Below are 22,450 nucleotides of genomic sequence, written 5' to 3'. Positions count from 1 at the left end.
TGACTTATAAATCATAAGGATCCTTTGTATGAATACTTTCTTAAAAGTAAAAGACCCTTTTCAAAAATAAATTCATAATTCTCTGTGCTTTGTTTTCTTGGAATATTGGTACTTTTAAAAAGCAATGGAAAAAATTATTCAGACTAATTTATTTCCTGTGTTTTAGATAATAGACAGTCAACAGGATGAGATTGACAGAATGATTTTAGAAATTCAGGTAAGGAATATTTTGCACTTATTTTAAGTTAGCTATATGCAGATTTACTCTTAATGCTTAATTCACCTAAAAATATTAACATATATATTTGTATGAAAAGATAATAGCACTTGAGGTAAAGTTGCAAATTCTTTAATATTAAAACTTCTAATTTTTTATAAAGAAAATGCTATTTGGTAAATTAATTCTTCAAAACATTGTGAAGATTGTTCTCTATCCCTTGTCTCTCCCTCTCTTTTTTGTTGGGGGTAGCCTATCTCCACTACTGAGAACACATTTGGTTAAGGTCGTAAGTGATCTAGTAATAAGAGAAGTTGGACTGTTTTTAGTCCACGTATTATTTGGTCTTTATACAGTTCTCATCTGGAAACATATCCACAGCCCCACTCTGTTCATCATAAGATCCCTTCCCTCCATCAGATTCTCTTCAGTTTTATGAGTTCTATTTCTCTGCCTTACCCCTTAAATACTGATATCCAGCCAGCATATCTCTGTCCCTGCCCTTGTATCCTGATTGGTAACTGCCTAACATTAAGATCTCTATTATCACTCTCTTTTCTCCTAACTGGTTTTCTTTATCTTCTAATGATGCTTCCACCCCACCCCCCATTGTCTCAGTTCTACAGGGTGTCCCAAAAGTCACCATACATAGGGAAAATGGGAAATTGTAGCTAAATGTACCTTTATTTAAAAAATATTCATTACAAAATTTTTCCTTTGTATGGAGACTTTTGGGACACCCCATATGATGCTGTTTAGGTGATGCTTCTCAGGTGTAGAAGTAATCCTGTGCCTCCCTATTATCTGTGGGGAAAAATCCTAAATTTTAAGCATGGCATTCCCATAATTTGCTGGTATACTTCCTTTCTACCTCCCTTCCCTCAAGACATACATACCATGCTTATGCAAGTACATACATACTGTACGTGTACATACACATATGGTGCCTCAGTAAATTTCAGGGCTTGTAGTTTACCAAAAAGTACTTATATTCTTCTTAAAATGCTCATTTGACAAGTATTGACTCGGCTTTCAGGATTCTGCAGAAACTTTTCTGTAAAACCTGGAAATATCTTCTCTACATTTTAGGGAGAATTGACCCTCACCCCTATTAACTTTACTCCACCTCCTAATAACTGTGTATGTTACTCTTTCTGTACTATCAAACTGTAACACTTTGTTTTTATATTTATGTCTTTATCTTCTGAGTTTCTTGAGAGTAGCAACTATGATATCTCATCTGCAGATCTAGATCTTAGCAGAGTGCCTGACTCATAAAACACAACCCCAAATTTGGGAATTAAATGGATTTTCATTCTTTTATTTATTTGTCGGATATTTACTGAGCCCCTCCCTATATGCCAGGCACAGTTCTTGGCACTGGGGATTCATCAGTGAACAAAACAAGCCCCTGGCCATTCTGGTGGGGTGAGTTGGAGAAAATGGAAAACCAATATGATGCCAGGTGCTGTGAAGAAAAAATTGCTCTTACTAATAAAAAATACTGTTAAAAAATTAAGTAGGATAGAGGGTAGTGACAGAGAGTGCTGCATTTGATAGAGTGGGCATGACATTTTTCCTGAGGAGATAATATATGAACAGAGATTTGAATGAAAGTATGTAGGGGAAGAGCATTCTAGGCAAAGGGAGCAACAAATGCCCTGAATGCGCCTGCTGTGCTCTAAGACCAGCAAGAAGTCTGCTAACCCACAGTGCAGGAATTGTGAGGTAGAGAGGGGAGAAGTGATGGTGGAAAGTAGGCTGGGACCAGATCACGAAGGGGTATATGTCTCTGTATTTTATTCTAAGTGTGACGGGGCCATTGGACAAATTTTGCTGAAAAATTTTTAGTTCTATACTTCCTAATTCTAATATTACTTCTTAAAATGGAAATAAAAATTATAAATGGTTTGTGTGTCACAATTATGTATAGTCTGCTTTGATTGTATTTTTACTGTATTAAGTGATTTATCAATTTAAGTAAACACCAGTCTGATTCAACAAATGTATGAGCCTGATGGATTGATTCACAGAGTTTGTAATCTCTATTTTGTATTCCTACAGGCATAACTTCAGTTGTTCCATAAGCCATTAAAATCCCAAGATTGTTAGATTCCTTCAGCCATTGTTATCTGACTTCCTATCATAGACCATAATGAAAGGAATTTCTATTCCACTTGGTAACATTTTCTAAGAAGTAAATCTAATAAAATTTATTTTAATCTAAATTAAGGACAATCATTACATGAACTTTGGCATTGAAACTTTGTTGATAAGATTTTATCACATACTATCTCTCACATTATAGGTGTTCAATATATATTTGTATTAATTGAAATGTGCATTTTTCCCATTTGTGTTTGCATATTAATGCAATTTACTCCTATACATTAACCAAGTCTTTAGTCACATGTAAGTATGTTATGACCATATATAAATGAATATGTAGAAGAATATGTAATTATGCCATTCTGTTCCTTGATCTTAAAATGTTTGAGCAAATGTGATTCTTTTATTTCTCAAACAACTTAAGAGAATTGAAATAAAATTAATGAGATCTGTTTATTTTCAAATATTTGGCCCAGACAGTATACTTGTTAATTCTGTTGTCTTATCTTTTGAAGCATGGCTATCATTTTTTTTCCTTTTTTGATCTTTGCATCTCTTTTACCCATTCTGACCATCTAGGTCTATAGATCTAGAGACACAGAGATCTGTAGGTATAGATCACAGAGATAGACAATATATGTTGATAGCTGGCCAATTTAGCTATATTTATCAAGATGTTATTTGAATGGCAAAGTATAGATGGAGACAAATATGATTCACGTACTGAAAAAATTCTTTCCTGAGCTCCTAACTTGTGTATCCAGTTGCCTATTCCTGTGGTCCCCAATCCCCCAGCTGCAGACCAGTACTGGTCTATGGCCTCTTAGGAACCAGACCACACAGCAGGAGGTGAGCGGCAGGCAAGAGAGTGAAGCTTCATTTGTATTTACTGCCACTTCCCATTGCTCACATCACCGACTGAGCTCCAACTCCTGTCAGATCAGCAGCCGCGTTAGATTCTCATAGGAGTGCAAACCCTATTGCAGACTGCTCATACCAGGGATCTAGGTTGCACACTCTTTATGAGAATGTAATGCCTGATGATCTGAGGTGGAGCTGAGGTGGTGATGCTAGTGCTGGTGAGTGGCTGCAAATACAGATTATCATTAGCAGAGAGGTTTGACTGCAGAATCAATGCAATGTGCTTGAATGATCCCAAAACCTACCCCCTCTCCGGCCCCAAACCCTACCCTAGTCCAGGGAAAAATTGTCTTCCATGAAACCAGTCCCTGGTGCCAAAAAGGTTCGGGACTGCTGGCCTATTCAATATCACCACTTCACTTATCAGACATAACCTGTCCCAAACTGAATTTCTTATCCCCACCACCATAAAAAAATAAACCCTGCGGCTATACCTTACAGACTTCCCATTAATGGCAAATATGCCCTAACATTTGCTTAGTCCAGAAATCTTAGACTTAATCCTTGACTCTGCACTTACCTCACATTTGTCAGCGAATTTCTGTTACCTTCAAAGCATGTCTGGAATTTAGCCCCTTCTACCCACCTCCTCCATTGCCACTCTGGTCTGAGCCATCTTCCTTTCTCCTCTGGATTATGTCTTCCTGCATCCACCCTTTACTGCCCCTGATATATTCTCATCAGTTTAAGTGATCCTATTGAGCAAAAATCAGATTACATCATGTCTCTGCTTAATACTCTTCAATAGTTCCTCATTTATTCCAGAGTAAAGTCGAAGTTCTTACATTGGCTTATGAGGCCCCATACAGTTGGTTCCTCCCACGGCCCACTCTCTGATTCCATCTCTACCACTCTCAGCCACCCTGGCTCTCTTGCCTTTTCCCAAACACAGAAGGAACCATCTGTCTCAGAACCTTTGCACTGACTGAAGCACTTTCTCTATATTATCTGTGGGACACAATCTCTCACTTCCTTCAAGCCTTTGCCTCCTTCTTCTTGAGCCCTTGCTCTCCCCGACTTGAGATTTCAAACCCCTGACCCTCACCATGGTCTATTTGTTCTCCATAGTACCAGTCAAATTCTAATATACAATACCGTGCAACTTAAATATTTATTTTGTTTATTTCCTTTGGTCTTTTTCCTCCTAGTAAAAATTCCACAGGGGTCAAGGGTTTTGACTGTTTTGTTCACTGTTGTATCACCCAATGCATAGAACACTGTTTGGCAATGACTTTTGCTGAATGAATAATTGCAGGAAGGAATGTATTTGTGAAACTCCTTTATGGCATGTGTGTGTATTTGTGTGTATGTATATGTGCAGTAAAACTGCTAACATAACTTTTCTTTCAAAATATTTCTTCTTAAATTACGTTAGTATATCATATAGAGTCTGTTAGCTAAGGCACATCTGGCTGTCCTTCATTTGAGCTATTTGTGTAACAAGTATTTCTGGATACTTATGTCAAAACAACAAATGTACTTAAAACCACTTTTCAACTTCAAAAATGATCATGATAAGTATCTGTAGGTTAGTAACTTAGCAGAACTAAAAAATATATTATTATTAAACTGGTAAATTAAGAGAGAGGCATTTGAAAATTCAAATTTTTAATTTTAGTAATCCTTGACATGTTTAGCAAATCATAAACAGATTGTCATTGTGAATTTCACAAAGCCAAACACTTATTTTAAAAAAGAATATGGGTCATTTCACTTATGCATAGTAGAGTACTATCAGTTTGAGCAATTATGTTTTTAAGATCTTAGAGATTTCACAAAATACTTTGCAAAATACCTTGTGAAATAACATGTACTATTCATTCTTAATAGAACAAATTAAAAACTGAAACTTCTATCAATTTTTCTATCTTATACATGCAGAAAATAACTAATAACTTGGTGTTATGGATTAATATGCCAAAATAAATATATTATACATTTGCATTTATAAATGCTAATACATATTTCTGAAGCTCATATGAATTTTAGATAAAATGCCGAAAAGGAACTACTTAACAAAACTACCTTCTGTTGTTAAGGTCAGAATGATTTAAAAATGAGAAATGGCATCGTTGTACTGCCTGAACTATGCTTCATTTTGGAGACCTAGGTTAATAATTAGGTTTTGTTTTATTTTCATTTGAATCTGGTAAGACCATTCTAAGCTTAGTAGAAACTTTCCTTTCTCCCCTTTTTTCCCTTAACCCTTAAACCTACACTTTTTCATACAATTTAGGATAGAGACATAATTAATGTTTTAGGTGAAATGTTACTATCAGGGAGCTAAACCATTTATATTTAGTATTATCCTAGAAATTGTATAGCAGTTGGTCCTTTTAGGATAAACGTATCTGTGAGCTCTTATCTATATTAAAGGGCTTCTTGATAACTGCACTTGAACTTAACCAACATATGACAGGTTAAGCTTGATGTTATTTCCCAAATTTGATTTCCTTCTTGTGATAAAAGGCACTACTGCCAAACATTTTCGATTTATTCTGATGGTGAAGGTTGCCTGTTTCTTCACTGATGTAAATTGAGTCTTATATAGGAACACATTAGATTTATTAGCTAATTATTAATTATATCCAACATGACTCTGAATTGGTAAAAATAGAAAACACTGTAATCTTTTAAAGAATTATATCAATTATATTGTATTATATGTAGTATATTATTGTAATTATTCTGTTGTACATTATATTAATTGTGAAAACACCCCTCTTGGGTTCAATTTTCATTCTTAAAATATGAGTTTTAGAGTAGTTTATCTGTGATACCTTTTTTCTAGAATTCTAACAGTCACAGATCTTAAGAAAATTAAGGTTGAACCCTGAATTCCAGACAAATAATCTTGTCAGGTCAGAAAGCATAGATCTTCAGCTAGGTAAATAAATCTCCATTTATTGCATAAATAAGGTTTCAATTCAATCTAATGAAGTTACAAAGGAATTTGTGTTAAAAATGTACATATTTAGAGAGCCCCAAATTGACTTTGTGCTGTGAGATTCATTTTTGTAGACTTAAAAACACGTTTTCCCTGAAAGGAAATGTAGTTGTTATAGAGTTTGATTCATTTGTATCCAACTTTTGAGTTATTAAATGTAATATTTTTTCAGAGTTTAGCAGGCAAATGAAATTTAAAAGCAATAAGTTTGAATATCTGTTACTGAAAAAAACGGCTTTATATTTATAGTGTCTTATCTCAAGCCATAGTAATTGCTATCTTCTCTTATTCCATCCAGAGCTAATGTGGGGGAAAAAACCTTTGTAGTAGATTGTGTGCTATTTTTAAGTGGTCAGCGTACTGAAATATTTTCAGAGTTGAAACTAAATACAGGCCGGGCACGGTGGCTCACGCCTGTAATCCTAGCACTCTGGGAGGCCGAGGCGGGTGGATCGCTCGAGGTCAGGAGTTCGAGACCAGCCTGACCAAGAACGAGACCCCATCTCTACTAAAAATAGAAAGAAATTATCTGGCCAACTAAAATATATATAGAAAAAATTAGCCAGGCATGGTGGCACATGCCTGTAGTCCCAGCTACTGGGGAGGCTGAGGCAGGAGGATCGCTTGAGCCCAGGAGTTTGAGGTTGCTGTGAGCTAGGCTGACGCCACGGCACTCACTCTAGCCCGGGCAACAGAGCGAGACTCTGTCTCGAAAAAAAAAAGAAAAGAAAAAAAAAAGAAACTAAATACAGACCTGAAAAAAATGATGTACCTCTGGTCATAAGTTTATTGATTTTTGTGGTCTAACAAAAGGAAAATAGTTGATAGAAATACCTAGAATTCACTAATAGCTATTAGTTTATGGGTTTGTGGCACGTTTCTCTTTGGTGTGTAGGTGAAAAGCAGACTAATCATCTGAAATGACCCAAGTACTCTTAAAATGTCCTCTATACTTTGGTGTAACCAGGATTTTCTTACAATAGTATCATGTCTAGATAATTTGTAATATTATAATGGAGTAGGAAGGAGATTAGCTTATCAAAGTCCCATAATAGACCTTTGGCCTGAGTTCAGCATCATATTCACTGCTTGGAATACTATTCACTGAAAGAAGGAAGTTTAGCTATGTTTCAAATGATGGAAAATAGAGTTGTTATTATGATCTTATCTTGTATCTTATTAACCATAAAAAAAATGTAAAAGCAAAGGTATAAATTTGTTAACACACTCCCAAAATATAAAAAATTAATAAAATAGGAACTGTGTGTAATACAGCATTACACAGCAGCTTTATATTAATATTTGACATATTTTATCCAGATTAAAAACTTTCTAAGTAAAGATGCTATTTTTTCCTTTTTTGGAGTCAGCCACTCTGCAGCTAAGACAGGTTGACTTAAAGGTGAAGGCTTCATCTTCCAAGGGGCTGGGGAGAAAAGAATATCTAAACTATTCAGAGCCAACATTCCTGGTTACTGATGTTAGATTGACATTTTCCTTTACATGTAATATGCTTGCTTTCCATTTCTTTTTTTTATTCTAGTCTATGCAAGGGAAACTTTCTAAAGAGAAATTGAACACTCAAAAGATGATGGAAGAGCTGGAAAAGAAAGAAAGAAACCTGCAGAGATTAACAAAAGCATTGCTTGAAGTGAGTAGAAAAAATTTGAATTACTTTGCAAGGATGATTCACTACCTATTTAAGTTTAAGCAAATGCTAATTTATACATATTAATAGAACATTTTTAAGTTGAAGACTTGATTTTGATGTGCCACTTAATTAAATCCATTAGATTTCTTACCAAAATTATAATAAAAGACCAAACTTTATTTTTCTTATGTCTTAGAATACAATTCCACAGACTTAACTACAGCACAGTCAAATGTTATACAGTATAGAGATTAGATTCCAAAGTCAGCAAATAAGACAAATTGAATATAAACAAAGTTACCCGTGAAGATCCTTAAAGTTGGTGCAATGTTGGTACTTCCTTATTAAAATAGATCACACTTTTTCATTTAAGTATGAGATGAAGCACTTGACTTGTGTTTAAGTACATGTTAAACAAAATAAGCAAATAAATATCTTAGGGTTTTTTTTTAACTGTCATCATGACATTTTGCTCCTAAACACTTAAGAATGCATCTCCAAAAATTAAGGACATTTTCCTTTATAATCATAACACCATTATGATACCCAATAAAAATAATTTCTTGACATTGAATAATATCTAGTCTATATTCAAATTTCCCTGCTTCATCAAGTATTTTATATAGGGATTATTGAACCCAGCATTCAATTAAGGCTATAAATTATATTTCATTGTTGTGTGACCTTCTTATAAACAAGGTCTCATGAGGGACCTTTTTCCTCCATCATAGTGACTTGAAACTGGGTCTGTTGTCTCATAGACTTATCGGTTGTCACACCTAGATTTGATTACTTTCTCAAGGTGTCATTTATCTTGTTCTTTACTCCCTGTATTTCTTATAAGCTACAAGTTAGAGCTAAAGACATCATTAGATTCAGGCCAGACCTTTTTTTGGCATGAATACTTTATAGGTGTTATTCACATCATCAGAATATACAGCATTCGATTATTCCACTATAAGTGACATACAGATACAGAATTCACTGGGTTAGGGTGGTGACAGCCTGGTTCTTTTCCCTTGTGAAGTTACAACCCCCGCAAATCGTAAGTAATCTGTGGGGTGATACTTAGGAGGCTACATGCAGTTTGCCAGCACTTTTTCCCTTTGATGGTTTTAGCCCCCATCAATGATCATTGCCTGAATTGTTAGATGATTGAAAAATGATGATTTCACAAATTACATCATTCCTTTCATATTTATTATCTGGCATTCATCTGTAAATGATCTTTTCCTCATCATCCCAGGCTATTTGGTTGTTCTGAAATCAGATCCAATTTGAAAGCTAATTCAACTTACCTTTAATTAGCAATTTTCAGGATGAGAAGGTGACAATTTTGAGGGTGAGCTGAGAGTAGCTTTTCCAAGTCAATTTAACAATTCAGAGTTGTTGGGGATCTTTTCGTTATTCGATTTTATATTTGTGGGATTTTTTTGTGTCTTACACTGGATTTGTTTTATGTTTCCTTTCTTGGGTTTACCCTAGGGCGTCAGATGGCACAGAGGAACCTTTCCACTATTTAAATTATTTTTGTATGTGTTTTTCCCCCCACTATGTGTATGCAGTTGACTTTGGTTAATGTGCATATGACCCCACTGTTGTGTTTATAGACTTGTGAGAAAATGTTAACCTGTATAGTTTTCAAGTACCTTTCCTGTGTTCTAACAACCTGATTTTTGTTTTCTCTATCCATTTTAGAACCAAAGACAAACAGAAGAGGCGTGCCCTGTAATGGATCAGGGCCAGGAAGCAGACCCATCCAGGCAGCAGACACTTCTCTCCAAACGGCCTCTATTTGATTTGACTGTGATCAATCAGCTGTTCAAGGAAATGTCCTATTGTTTGTTTGACTTGAAAGCATTGTGTAGTATTCTTAATCAGCGTGCTCAGGGCAAGGAGCCTAATCTTTCATTATTGCTGGGAATCAGATGTAAGTGGCTGATGACTTGTCCTTTGTGGCTTGACAGTTAGAAACCTGTATTCATGAATGAGGAACGTATGTTTATTTTTATCTCCTTTCCTTAGATTTATAAATCTCTGAATCAATCTGTGGGTTTACATACACCTGTTACTACTTCATTGCTAGAACTGGCCTCCTTATACTTCTAGAAGGGAGCAGGGTCAGGGTTGATTGGACTACCACATGGCAGAATGCCTACAAATGTCTCCTAGGCTAAATCTGTAAATGAGTGGCTGAAGTGGTAGTTAGGTTTGACTTCCCAGTTACTCTTTGAAAAGTAATAATTCATGTAGTAGTTGTGTAGATTAATGACCCAGCCATATGTCCACTGGTAAAATATTTGCAAGAAAATACTTACTTGCTTTCTAGTGCAGTGTATGTTCTTTGGCAGTTGGTTAATGTCAGTGCCAGTGCAATCACATGAACCAGTTTTCACGGTCTACAGATCTATTCCCCTTGTCATTCATACTTGCTGGCATTGTGCTTTTCAGTGTGACACCCACTCTCTGCCTCAGTTCTATCTCCCTGAACACATAATTTTGAGAGCTACCAAAGTAATATCCTAGTGTCCCTTCCCTCTGTGCTACTTTTGCAGGAACACTCATCTGTGCATTTGGTTCCAAGTTAGATAATATTGACATATTGGTCTCTTTTTAAGAGAAGAAACGGACTTCAGTAAGGAGATAAGAATAGAGTAGGACCATATAATAGGTTTATGAATCAACATTTATATTAACTAGCTGCCTAATAATATGGTTAATATATGACTGGTTTTGTTGCCAGTTTCATCAAAAATATTCCACCATTTTGCAGCATAATAATTATTTTGGCAAATCAAATAATGCTCTTGATCCAAGTATATCACTGGTTAAGTGAAACATGTTCTCAGTGCTCAATAATATCAGCAGAATTTTCCCTTTCACTTCATAGATGTTCTTATGTGTATATATGAGTGTGGGTATATAAAAAACACTTAATGTTTACATATATTCACTCAGTCAGTAAACATTTACCAGATGCCTTCTGTGGGCCAGGCACAAAGTTAGGTGCTGGTAACTTGCCACACATTAACCAGATAATTAGAGAACTGTGATAGGTGCTATAACTGAGATGTGGACAAGGGACAGTGGGAGCACATGGGGAAAAGTACCAACTAAATCTACATGGAATGGGCTGTGAAGGTTCCATGGAGTAGCTAGTGTTTGGTGTGGGTCTTAGAGAAGGAAGAAGACAAGTTTGCCAGGTGAAGATGTGATGATTTAGAAATGATCTCTTACTGCTCACAGTGGCTCACCCCTGTAATCTCAGCTACTCAGGAGGCTGAGGTGGGAGGATGGCTCAAGGCCAGGAGTTTGAGACCATCCTGGCAACATAATGATACATCATTTCTAAAAACATGAAAAGAAAATCAGCTGGGTGTGGTGGTGCACGCTTCTAGTCCAGCTACACAGGAGGCTCACTTGAGCCCAGAAGTTCAAGGCTGCAGTGAGCTATGATCCTGCCACTTCACTCCAGCCTGGGCAACAGAGTAAGGTCCCATCTTTAAAAAAAGAAAATCTGATATGTTGGCAGAAAGAAATAAAAGCTCATACACGAAGGAACTCATTTTCTCTACCATTCTAGAGCTGCTCCCTTCAATTGTTTTGTAATATTCTATATTTCATTATCTAGATAGAATTTGTTAACTATTTCAGTTATAGTGTAATAGAGCTATCCTAATATAAATAAAAGGAAGATCAAGAATTGTGCCACCTTTACCTCCCAATGTATATTCTTTCTGGTCTTTAAAATTCAACCCCAGAATCTTTACCTTATATTTGGCATTGTTAAAATTTGACCAGCCAGCCAATTTGTCGAAAACCAACGAATTCTTTTGAATCCTTGTGTCATGACTCCATCTGTTCACTCCACACCCCTTCTGAAAACTCTCTGCTACTTGGTTTCCATGACATCATTCTCCAAGTTCTGCTTCTGCCTTTATGACTGCTCAGTCTCAGTCTTCTGTGGACTCCTCTGCCACTTATTATTGGTATCCCAGGAACATTTTGTTGTCGGTTTTTGTTTGTTTCTTTTTATTGAGTAATCTTATCCACATTCTGTTGTTTTCTATTATTGCTGTAACTTTAACCCATATAGATATTTACCTCTTACCCTGCCTAGAATGTCTTTTCTGGGCTCCTGATTATATCCCCCCCTCCCCCGTATATTAGAACTGGCTGTTTCATAGGCATTAGACTCAACATGTCCAAAACTGAATCCACTTTTCTTCCTTCCCTAAACCTGTTCCTCCTCTCAGTGAATAGCACCATCATTCACCTGTCACCCTAACCCAGATTTTACCCTTCATCTTCTTTTGTCCTTCATTTGGGACCCATGAGCAATCCCTGAGCCTTACCCAAACTGATGGTGATTGAGCTCTATCCATTCTATCATCCCCTACTATGCCTAACATTTATTCCTTCTGTTGTATCTCCTTTGCACTGTTGCCTTCAAGTTTTCATAGCCCTTTACCTGGACTTGTCTTTCTCTCCACCATCTTGCTCACCTCCTCCCCCTAGTCCATCTTACATTGTTGTCAGAGTGATCTGTCCAAACCACGAATCTGATATCCTAATACTTACACTCCTCTGTGATAGAGATAGGTAGTTTTTACCCACCTCTGTAGCCTTATTTCTTGGCACTCTCCCTTCTCATATTTATTCTCTACCATTTTAGAGTTAGTTACTGATTTACATGAGGTTTCTCAAACTCCATCAGACTATTTTGCTTTCTATCTCCACACCTTTGTTCATTCTGCTTGCTTTGCCCACCCAGTGAACAAGTGCTGTTGCCTTTCCAGTTAAGCCTCGTTGTTTGTTCTCTTCCTTTTGTGCCACTGCAGCTTGTGTGTATTGGTAGGCCACCTGCAATATGTCACTGTGTTCATTTGTTCATGAAATTGTGTATAAAGTGTTGAGAACAAGACACTGTGTATGACTCTGCTGACCTCAACATCTAGCATAGTCCCTGGATTGTGGCAGATGTTCAATTACTATTTGTTAAAATTACATTGTCTGACTCTTATGCCTCCAATAAACCGTCAGGGCCAGTGAAGATACAAGGAAAGATTTATTTCATAATCACTGGCTCTGCCTGCTTTTATGTTGAGATATGCTTGTTTATAAAGAGAGGAAATGAAATAAATAATTAAAACCTAGCTGAATCAGGACTCTCAGTTATTCAGCCACTGGGCAATTAGCCATCAATTGCCCTGTGGTTCAATTGTTTAGGATTATAGGGTTCCAACTCTAATATTCTACCCCTCTCCCGCTCTACCCCTTCCCTCTCTCCTTTCTCCCTTTCTCCCTCTCCCTTTTCTTCTCTCCCTCTCTCCCCCTTTCCCCTTCTCTCTCTCTCCATACATATATATACATATAGTATATTTTGAAAATTAATATTTTCATGCCAATAAACCAATTTTACAATCATAAAAATTTACGATACCACTTCTCACTACACAAATGATTTTCAGATTTTTCAAATGGAAAAAAACAGTGTTCTAGTTGAGCTTATAGAGAGACATTAGAGTATGTTCTTTTTTACTTTTGGAATATTGTCATCCATTAAAAATGTTGAATTTATGTGTATCACTGTATGAATTTAATGCATTTTAAGTAGCCAAATTTTAAAAGGACCAAATAGATAAGATCTATTTAATATTGAATGATACGTAGGTTAAACCTGAGCCTCGCTGGTATTCAGAGTGTAGCATTATATTTCTATGATGATTAAGATGAAAATCCTAAAATGTCTTTGTTCAAAAAAATGTGAGACATTCTCTCTTTGCTTTATTTACACAGCAATGAACTGTTCAGCTGAAGAGACTGAGAATGACCACAGCCCAGAAACACTCAGTAAAAAATTATCAGATGTGTGCCAGTTACGGAGGGACATTGATGAATTAAGGACTACAATATCAGACCGCTATGCTCAGGACATGGGCGACAACTGCGTTACCCAGTGATCAAGTGTTGGTCCCACAGCAATAATGACCCATTGTTAAGTGCTGCTGCGTTACGGTTCTTCATACTTCTCTTTAGGAGCCATAATGGAAAGTTACAAGCGACATATGACTTGCACATAGGTTGTTTTTTCTGTGGATTTGTTTTATTGAGGGGAAAAGTGGATATGACAAGGTTTTAAAAAGGCTTACCAGGCAAAAAAAGAATCAAATTACCTTTGAAAAATATGATAAAGTCTACAAGAAAAAAAAAAAAAGGTCTGTATTTTCAAACTACTGATTATAGGACCAAGCTGTGAAGAGTACCCTTCAGATAAAGGGATAGAATTTCTATTAATCCTATAGTTTTGTGTGTTTGTGTGTGCATGTACGTGTGTTTTGTGTGTATGTGTACTTTATTCACAAAATTATATGGGTTTCTAGGGTCAAAGCAAAGTTTCTGAGAAAGGCACACACTGTTTATTCTCATATTTCTTTCATATTGAAGCTTATGTTGTACTTTGGGGTTTTCAAAGGCTGGCAGAGCAAGAGTTCCAACAGCAGGCAAGTGTTCTAAAGGTAGTGCAGCGGGCAAAACCATTTGTATTTTGGACAATCACTGTGCTAAGATGATGAGGTTATGGGCTTGGGTTGATTTTAGTACTGTAGATAGGTCAGCTGTTTTTCCAGAGTGATTATGGATTTCCTCAGAGGGCTGAAATTTTGATGTGATGATTTTTTTCAATAGCATTGTAATTTATGTATTACAAGGAAGTTTAACATAATTTGAATTAATTTTAAAATGTCCCTTACTATTTACAATTTTTAATTTATGTTTTATGTGTATCAATGTAAACAAAGCCATACATAATTAATGCAGATCTTCTAAGGCTTCAGATCATTATTGTAAAAGAAAGACTAATGAAGTGACTCTGGAACAATAGCTTATTTATCTAAATCTGAACATTTACATTTTAACAGTTTTGTATCTGTTTTAAAGTTGAAACTACTTTAAGAGAAAGCCAACACATATTCTTTATATCTGAACTAACAGTGGCATAAAACAAAATTTAAACGTAGATATTTTAATTCCTTCTATCGGATAAGTACATTAAGAACAGAGTTTTTCATAGAATATGAACTTGGCCAGGTTAGTTATTCATCTGGAGTACAGGGTATTACTATGAAATGAAACTGTTTTTTAAGTAGGCATACAGTCCTTTAAACTTCCAATGAGTATTGTCCATATTTAGTTGGTATTTTGGAAGAACTATATATTTTCTTGCCTTCAGAACGTTCATTACATTCTTTTGAATATACTTAATTGTGACAAAACTTTGTCCTTTTTCAATTGGTTTGATTTCTTGATGCAACCAAGTCTTCATTTCTACCAAGACTAAATATTAGTAAGAAGGGGAAGGATAAAGGGTGTGAATCAAGCAGGATGATATTGATTAGGTCAGAGCACATCACATGCCCGTTTTCTTGTCATGCTTATATAGTGGTATAAAGGCTGCTCCTAGAAAATATTTTTCTTAAATATTTTTAAGAAAACAAATGAAACAGTGAAAACAAGTGAGACAAGGCCTTCTTGGAGACTACCCAGGAAGACACTCAGTTCAGAATTTTGGCTTATATACAGCTCTCAATAATTGTTTTATAGTTATATTTCAGCAATTAGTTATAATACATTGTAAAGACATCAAATTTCCCTCTGTGCATTGCCTGAGCCCTCACATTGTTCTTCTTACTTCTTAGCCTCTGGGCACTAAGAAATCAGTGCATTATAGTGATTCAGCATCCCAAGGTCCCTAACCTAAGGAGGGTCTTAGTCACTGGTAAGAACGTGGCTTTCTAATGGGTCATTTCTTTTTTAATATTAGTGGTTTGAAGACAATCAGGGTATAATAAATTAGTACCAAAAATCTGATGCAAAGAATTCTGCTTCCCAAAAAATTAGTATCTGTGAAATGATCCTTTATAGTAAAATATTAATAGATAATAACATCAAAGTAGATCAGCCACAAGTGCAGCAAACAACATTTTTACATTCTCTTTGAATAGAATCCCAGCACTCCCCCATGATTTTGGAAATGGAGGTACCCTAAAATAATAGAACTAACTGGCAGTCACCAATTTGGATCAGTAGACTATTAAATATATCCTAGGTTTTTAGTATATGTTTTCGGTTTTATGATTGTTGTTTTATGGTCATTTGTTTTAATCTGCTGTAGATTAATTTTTGTTTTCTGGTTTAGTTGGGATAAAGTAGTTTTTTATTTGTTTTAGTTAGTATTCTAAAACTTACAGAATTAAACTTAGTTCACATATCTTGAGGTAAAAAAATTTTAACTTAGTAGGAAATTAACTACTACTGATGCATTTCAGTTTGCAAATTGTGTATTTTCCATAAAAAGTGGAACTAAGATTTGATAGTTTAAGTATAAACTTGAATTACAAAATTGAATCTGTTGGAGTCTGGAGTTTGTAATGGGGCCTCTAGTAGATAGCCTTGGAAGGAATTTGGGGGAGAAGTGAAACTAGTAATATTCTAATTTGTCACTTTTAAGTTTTGATTTTTGTTTTTCAGAAAATTCCCCTTCCAAGGCACTCTATTGGGTTAGAATAGTGATAATATTGGTATCATATTGAAAAGAAATTTTACCAAGTAAGATGGGCAAATATCAACGCTATAGTGAACCAGGATGTTCATGGAAGTTACGGTAGCAAATATGCCTGAAATGAAAATTAACCTAACTTTTAAAGAACATCTATTTGAAAATTTCGTTAGGTAATGAAACCTCTTTTTGATTGTGATTTTGTGAATTAAATGTCCTTTCAGGGAGCAGTATTAATATTAATTATTTGTCTTTGGGTTTTAAAGTTGAGCTTATTCTGCCTCAAGTCACATTACAGCAGGGGTAAACTAACAGTTGTCTCAATGAAAAATCCAAAGTACCTGTGCAGATAAAATTCACTGAATCAAAGACACAATAGCTGTCTTTTCGTTTGATGTCAGAAAAATAGGATAACTTTAGTTTAACTGTTACTAAATTTTCAATGGCCTCTAATTAAAAAAAAAGTACTGACTAGGTAAGGCATCCCTGAATTTATTTTAAAATAAGGTTGGCCCCTTTTTTACATTTGAACTAGGATTCAATATTTAATGTTAACAGTATTATATTTTAGTGAAATTTATTTTGATGGTGACAATTTATTAAACTGAATTAGACTTCTTTCAATAGCTGATTATAGAGACAATCTCAAGGGCTGGAATGTGTTGTTAAAATGAATACTGTACATTTCTGACATATTAATGAGCTTACAAATTAATTCTGTCATAGTGCAAGATGTATTAATAGGAATCTCTTAGAGGATGTTTTTTAAAGGAGTTACTTTATTGGGAAAATGTTCTTTAAATATCAGTAATAGTTCATTGAGTAATATAGTAGCTGAGAACCTAGACTATATTTTTATGTAACATAGTTCAGCTCAGACACACCTTTAGTTTGGATTATTGGCATTCTTTTATGTGGATTTCTATCATTGTAGATATGTAATTACAGTAATAAGCAATTTTCATAACCATGCCCACTTAGACTATATAATTTGAAACTGCCAGTAGCTGTGGCTCTCAGAGCCAAAGTTAATTCATTTTGTTTCCATTTTTGACAATTCTTTTAAGTGTTCACAAAACAAGAAAAACGATTTCCTATTTGGCATAAAGAGTAAAATTTCCAACTTTGCCCAAAAATGCCATGGGTGGTATATTTCCATATGATTATATCATACATTTAATCATGAAGGGGAAAGATTTTGGATTTTTTTCTTATTTAAAAGAAATATTAAATATAATAAAAATGTAGTTTCAAATCAATAAGTCATTAACAACACTATTGCAGCTGCATAGAGAGAACCTTTCGTGCCTTTTTGCCTGCAGTAAGCATTCATTTCTATTTTACATGAGCTATAAGAATGTTGATGATTATTGCACCTTGTTCTTCTATAAATAGACTTGATTAAGGATTTTTTTTAAAGGAGTTGGTTTTCATTTTTAGGCGGTAAAATATGAGAGGAGGTATCAGATATATGTCTTTGGAATCCAGCCTTCCCTGTATAGTGAGTGGGAAACTCCTTTAGAATGTATTCATTTGTGAGTATATCTGTGTACATATATATGTATAAATAGTTATTTAAATACACAAACACAAAATTCAACATCACATTGGTGTGATGACAAGAAGTAGTAAGGTGCTAGGTGGTTACATTAAAAGCACAGCAGAGTGTATAATCAGTCATTGTGACTGGTGGTTTTCTAAACTAGGTTCAGTTTTTGAACCACCCAAAATACCTCATGTGTAAATACAGTGTTCATGACTTAATTGAAATACAGTTATTGTAAAAAGAATGTGAAGCCACTGGTTGGCTTATGCCTTCTGATCTATCATTTTGCCTCTTTTTTTGTAAAGGGGTTGTTTTTGTTTTTGTTTTTTAATAGGGTTTACAGCTAGAATTTTGAATGCCAAAGTTCTATTTATTAAATTAAGAAAAAAGTTTTCAATGTTAATGGCTAGTATTTTTCCACTGGACTATTATTTGTTGATGTTGGAATTTTTATTTACAGAGCAATAAATTTTTTATAAAAAGATTTATGTCTTCCAAGTGCCTAATGTTAACATTAAGAGTGTATTGGAAATTTTATACTCTGTATTCTGAATTCTCAATGACAGGAATAGGCTGACTTAACTTTTAGGTAAAAGCTTTCTATAAATACATTGGAGAATCCTTGACTAAAAACATGGAGACTTCTGCCTTCTAAGTCTGTCTTACAATTTCAGTTAGTAAAAAGTTTTTTCTCAAGTTCTTCCCATGAAGGACAGTGAGATTTTCTGATGCCAGGTGCTATAAATTCAAAGTCATGCCTATGTCCATGTCAGCTGATAGCATTGTGTCACCCTTCTGAATTTCTAAAATCCCTGTTTAAATCAGGAGTCTTCTTTCTGGTTTTCCAACAGACAAAATCTGACTTCAGCTTTCTACATTGCTGAAAGGTTGTGCTGGTAAGTCAAATCTTTTTTATTTTACCTCTTCTAATCAAAGATTGAAAACTTACTGAAACATGTACAAATAAAGCCTTGTTAAAAGGTTGCTATGCAAAGGGTCTTGACATCTCAGCTTTGATAATTTCCCAGTCTAGTCCCAGAGATGCCCTGCGGATGGCATCCTAAGTCCTTGTCCTAGCATGTATGGGCTATAGCCCCAATCTCTGCAGGAAGTTGGTTAATATTTTGATTGGTAGTATCTGTTTCCAGTTCAGCTAAGTTGGCATTGTTCTGTCAGAGTCTTTAATGAGGCATCTAATTCAGTTAACAGGATAAGAATCACTTTTGAAATCCTGTATCACAGGCTACTTAGGTTGCCAGCAGATGTGTTAGAAGTAAGAACAGAATGGATAAAATCTTAGAATATTTCTAAAGTGATCAGTAAGGAAGTTTCTCTTTAAGATGAAATATAGGATCATTTTTGATTTGTTAAAAAAAAAAAAAATAGTTTTTTTTTTTTTTTTTGGTTTGTTTTGAGACTGAGTTTCACTCTGTCCTCCCAGCCAGAGTGCAGTGGCATCATTGTAGCTCACTGCAACCTCAAACTCCTGGGCTCAAGCAATCCTCCGTCCTCAGCTTTCCGAGTACCTGGGACTACAGGTGTGCACCACCACACCTGGCTAATTTTTCTAGTAAAAAAAAAAGTGTTTTTTGGGGAGGGTTAATACAAAGCTTTTGAAAGGGCACATGCTAGTGATTTTGCTAATAGCTTTGAGCTTCTTTTGATGACAGCTTTTACCAACTGAACAGAATCTGACATTCTGTGTCAGAAAGCAGAAAACTCAGTTAAAAAGAGGTGTGAAATACATTGTTAGTAATGCCCAGAATGGCAGGGTGTGGATCCAGTAGAACAGACAGTCTGCAAATGAATAGCACTCTAACATCGTGTCAGTTAAGGCAATCTCCTTGATTTAGAGGCGATTCCAGTTGGAGGAATGAAATTGTAATAAAAGATTTCTTTTTATGAAAATCTATTAATAAAAATAAAATGTTTAAATAAAACTGCTATCCTGGACACAAAGTTGGTTATGATCACAAAAAGAAAAATCTTTCCATTTTAGCCAACCTGTTTTCAGTTAAACACAGTCTCTCTTCATCTCTATTGATTCCCTCCTAAGTTTTAAAGTTTTAAACTAAACAGATACCTACCCTGTGACCAGGACATTTCACTCTTAGATTTTTACTTGAGATAAAATTAAAAATATGCCCACAGAGAAACTTGTCAATGCATGCTTCACAGCAGTTTTATCCATAATAAGCATACTGGAAACAGCCCAGGGGTCAGTAGGCTTTCTCCAACCAGGCTTGAAAACAACCTTGGGTTTTAATTGATTGAGAGTCGTGTATGTCCTATATATTTCTTTCTTTTTTTTTTTATTTCAGCTTATTATGGGGGTACAAAAGTTCAGGTTATATATATTGCCCATGTCCCGCCCATCCCCCTGAGTCAGAACATTCAAGCGTGACCGTTCCCCAGACAGTGCGCACCGCACTCATCATGTAGTTACACACCCATCCCCTCCCCCCACCCCCCACCTCAGTCCAATACCCAATTGGTGTTATTCCCAAATGTGCACTTAGGTGATGATCAGGGAAACCAATTTGCTGGTGAGTACATGTGGTGCTTATTTTTCCATTCTTGAGATACTTCACTTAATAGAATGGGTTCGAACTCTCTCCAGGGGAACGAAAGGGATTCTATATCACCATTATTTCTTATAGCTGAGTAATACTCCATGGTATACATATACCACATTTTACTAATCCACTCATGAATTGATGGGCATTTGAGTTGTTTCCACATCTTTGCAATTGTGAATTGTGCTGCTATAAACATTGGGGTACAGGTGTCTTTTTCATAGAATGACTTTTATTCTTTTGGATAGATGCCCAATAATGGGATTGCTGGATCGAATGGTAGGTCTACTTGAATCTGTTTAAGGTATCTCCATAATGCTTTCCACAGGACAATCAATATTGTTAAAATGTCTGTACTACCCAAGGTGATCTACAGATTCAATGCAATCCCTATTAAATTACCAACATCATTTTGCACAGATACATAAAAAATAATTTTACACTTTGTATGGAACCAGAGAAGACCCCGTGTAGCAAAAACAATTTTAAGCAATAAAAACAAAATGGGAGGTATTAATTTGCCAGACTTCCAACTGTACTACAAGGCTGTGGTTATTAAAACTGCTTGGTATTGGCACAAATGCAGGGACACAGACAAGTGGAACAGAACAGAAAATCCAAATATAAAACCATCCTCATATAGCCATCTAATCTTTGACAAAGCAGACAAAAACATATCCTATATATTTTAGAGAGTTAGAGTTAGGAAAAAGGCCTCCTGTCTACCAGAGATACTTCACTTTTGTTTACACTTACTTCTGGAGTATTGTACTTTGTCCCATTGGCTACCCCTGTTCCACGGTCTCCACAATTCATGTGAAGCACTTGGTCTCATCCTTCCTGAAACAAAGAAACTTCCTATGTTTTTTGGTTTGTACAGATGTATAAACTGTCTCTTTATAATGTGTGCACTTTATGTATGTTATAATACAATAAAAAGTTTACACTAAAAAATGAACAAGGAGATTTAGAAAAGAATCAAAGAGAATTTTTAGAAATGAAAAATATGTTAATTAAAAATTCAAGGTAGTTATCCTACATCTGAAGGATCTGGGATGGTATCTCCAAATGCAACCATGAAGCTGAAGGAGATAAAATCAAGGCCAAAGCCATCAAGCTATGAAAATTTAAGATGAAGAGAGCCAAAGTTGTGAAAAAAGGGGAACCAGGTGAAGATTGACCCAAATATGTCAATTTTTTGCAGATGGACAGACAGGTGACTTAGTGTGCCTTGAGGAACTGAAATTACTTGTTGGTCCCCCCTGCCAAGAATCCCTCCAGTCTCTTCTCAAAAGAGGAGTCCAAGAAGAAAAAGACACAAGCTGAGGAGAGTCTAGCTCCCTAAAAAAAATAATCAAGTTGAAGAAGAGTCAAGGTGTGGAAACTGAAGGAACTGATGTCCAGAAAGAGTTTAAGGTCAAAGATGCTGAGCCAGAGCCACAGGGAGATGGCACATGTGTCCTGATCCAGAGGTGGGGGGTGGCATCAGAAAGCCTGTCTCAGAGTTTTCCACAAAAGAAGAAAAAGGAAGGGGGAACAAATTGGCCTTCCCAGGGCACTACCCCAAAGATATACAAAAAAGTAAAGATGTGAGGACCCGACCAGATGGCAGACATATCAACTTGAAGGACCTATTTATGCCCACACCAGTTATCTGAGCTCTCAGGTTTTTAGGTTACTCTGCATCCACATCAATTTAAGCCCTGAATTTGACAGCTGCCATCTGTGACAAACTGGATGTCCGTAGGGTTGCTGAGACAGAATGTGGGAAAACTCTTGCCCTTATCATTCCAATGATTCATGCAGTGTTTCAGTGCAGAAGAGTAAGCTTGCCCCAGCTCCAGATAACACTGAGTACCACCTGGACAGCCCAGAACCGAGGCCAGAGCTGAGACTGGGTCACGAAACAAGGCTGGGACTGAGTCT

At 35.7% G+C, this 22,450-nt stretch overlaps 1 protein-coding gene across 1 annotated transcript in view; it reads left to right on the top strand.

The window, feature by feature from the left end:
* The window catches only part of CEP85L (centrosomal protein 85 like), a 108,035-nt gene extending 89,603 nt beyond the window's left edge, over positions 1 to 18,432 (top strand). Inside the window, exons 10-13 of the mRNA XM_045544256.1 lie at positions 167 to 217; positions 7,738 to 7,845; positions 9,544 to 9,775; positions 13,645 to 18,432. Of these exons, the coding sequence (XP_045400212.1) occupies positions 167 to 217; positions 7,738 to 7,845; positions 9,544 to 9,775; positions 13,645 to 13,808 (555 nt within the window). The 3' untranslated portion in view covers positions 13,809 to 18,432. The remainder of the gene's footprint in view (positions 1 to 166; positions 218 to 7,737; positions 7,846 to 9,543; positions 9,776 to 13,644) is intronic.
* The last annotated feature ends 4,018 nt before the right edge of the window (positions 18,433 to 22,450 follow it).

This window comes from Lemur catta, chromosome 2, assembly GCF_020740605.2.
Source record: "Lemur catta isolate mLemCat1 chromosome 2, mLemCat1.pri, whole genome shotgun sequence".
NCBI classification, from domain to species: domain Eukaryota; kingdom Metazoa; phylum Chordata; class Mammalia; order Primates; family Lemuridae; genus Lemur; species Lemur catta.
The sequence above is the reverse complement of the archived record's forward strand: the minus strand, read 5'-3'. Positions and strand labels throughout refer to the sequence as shown.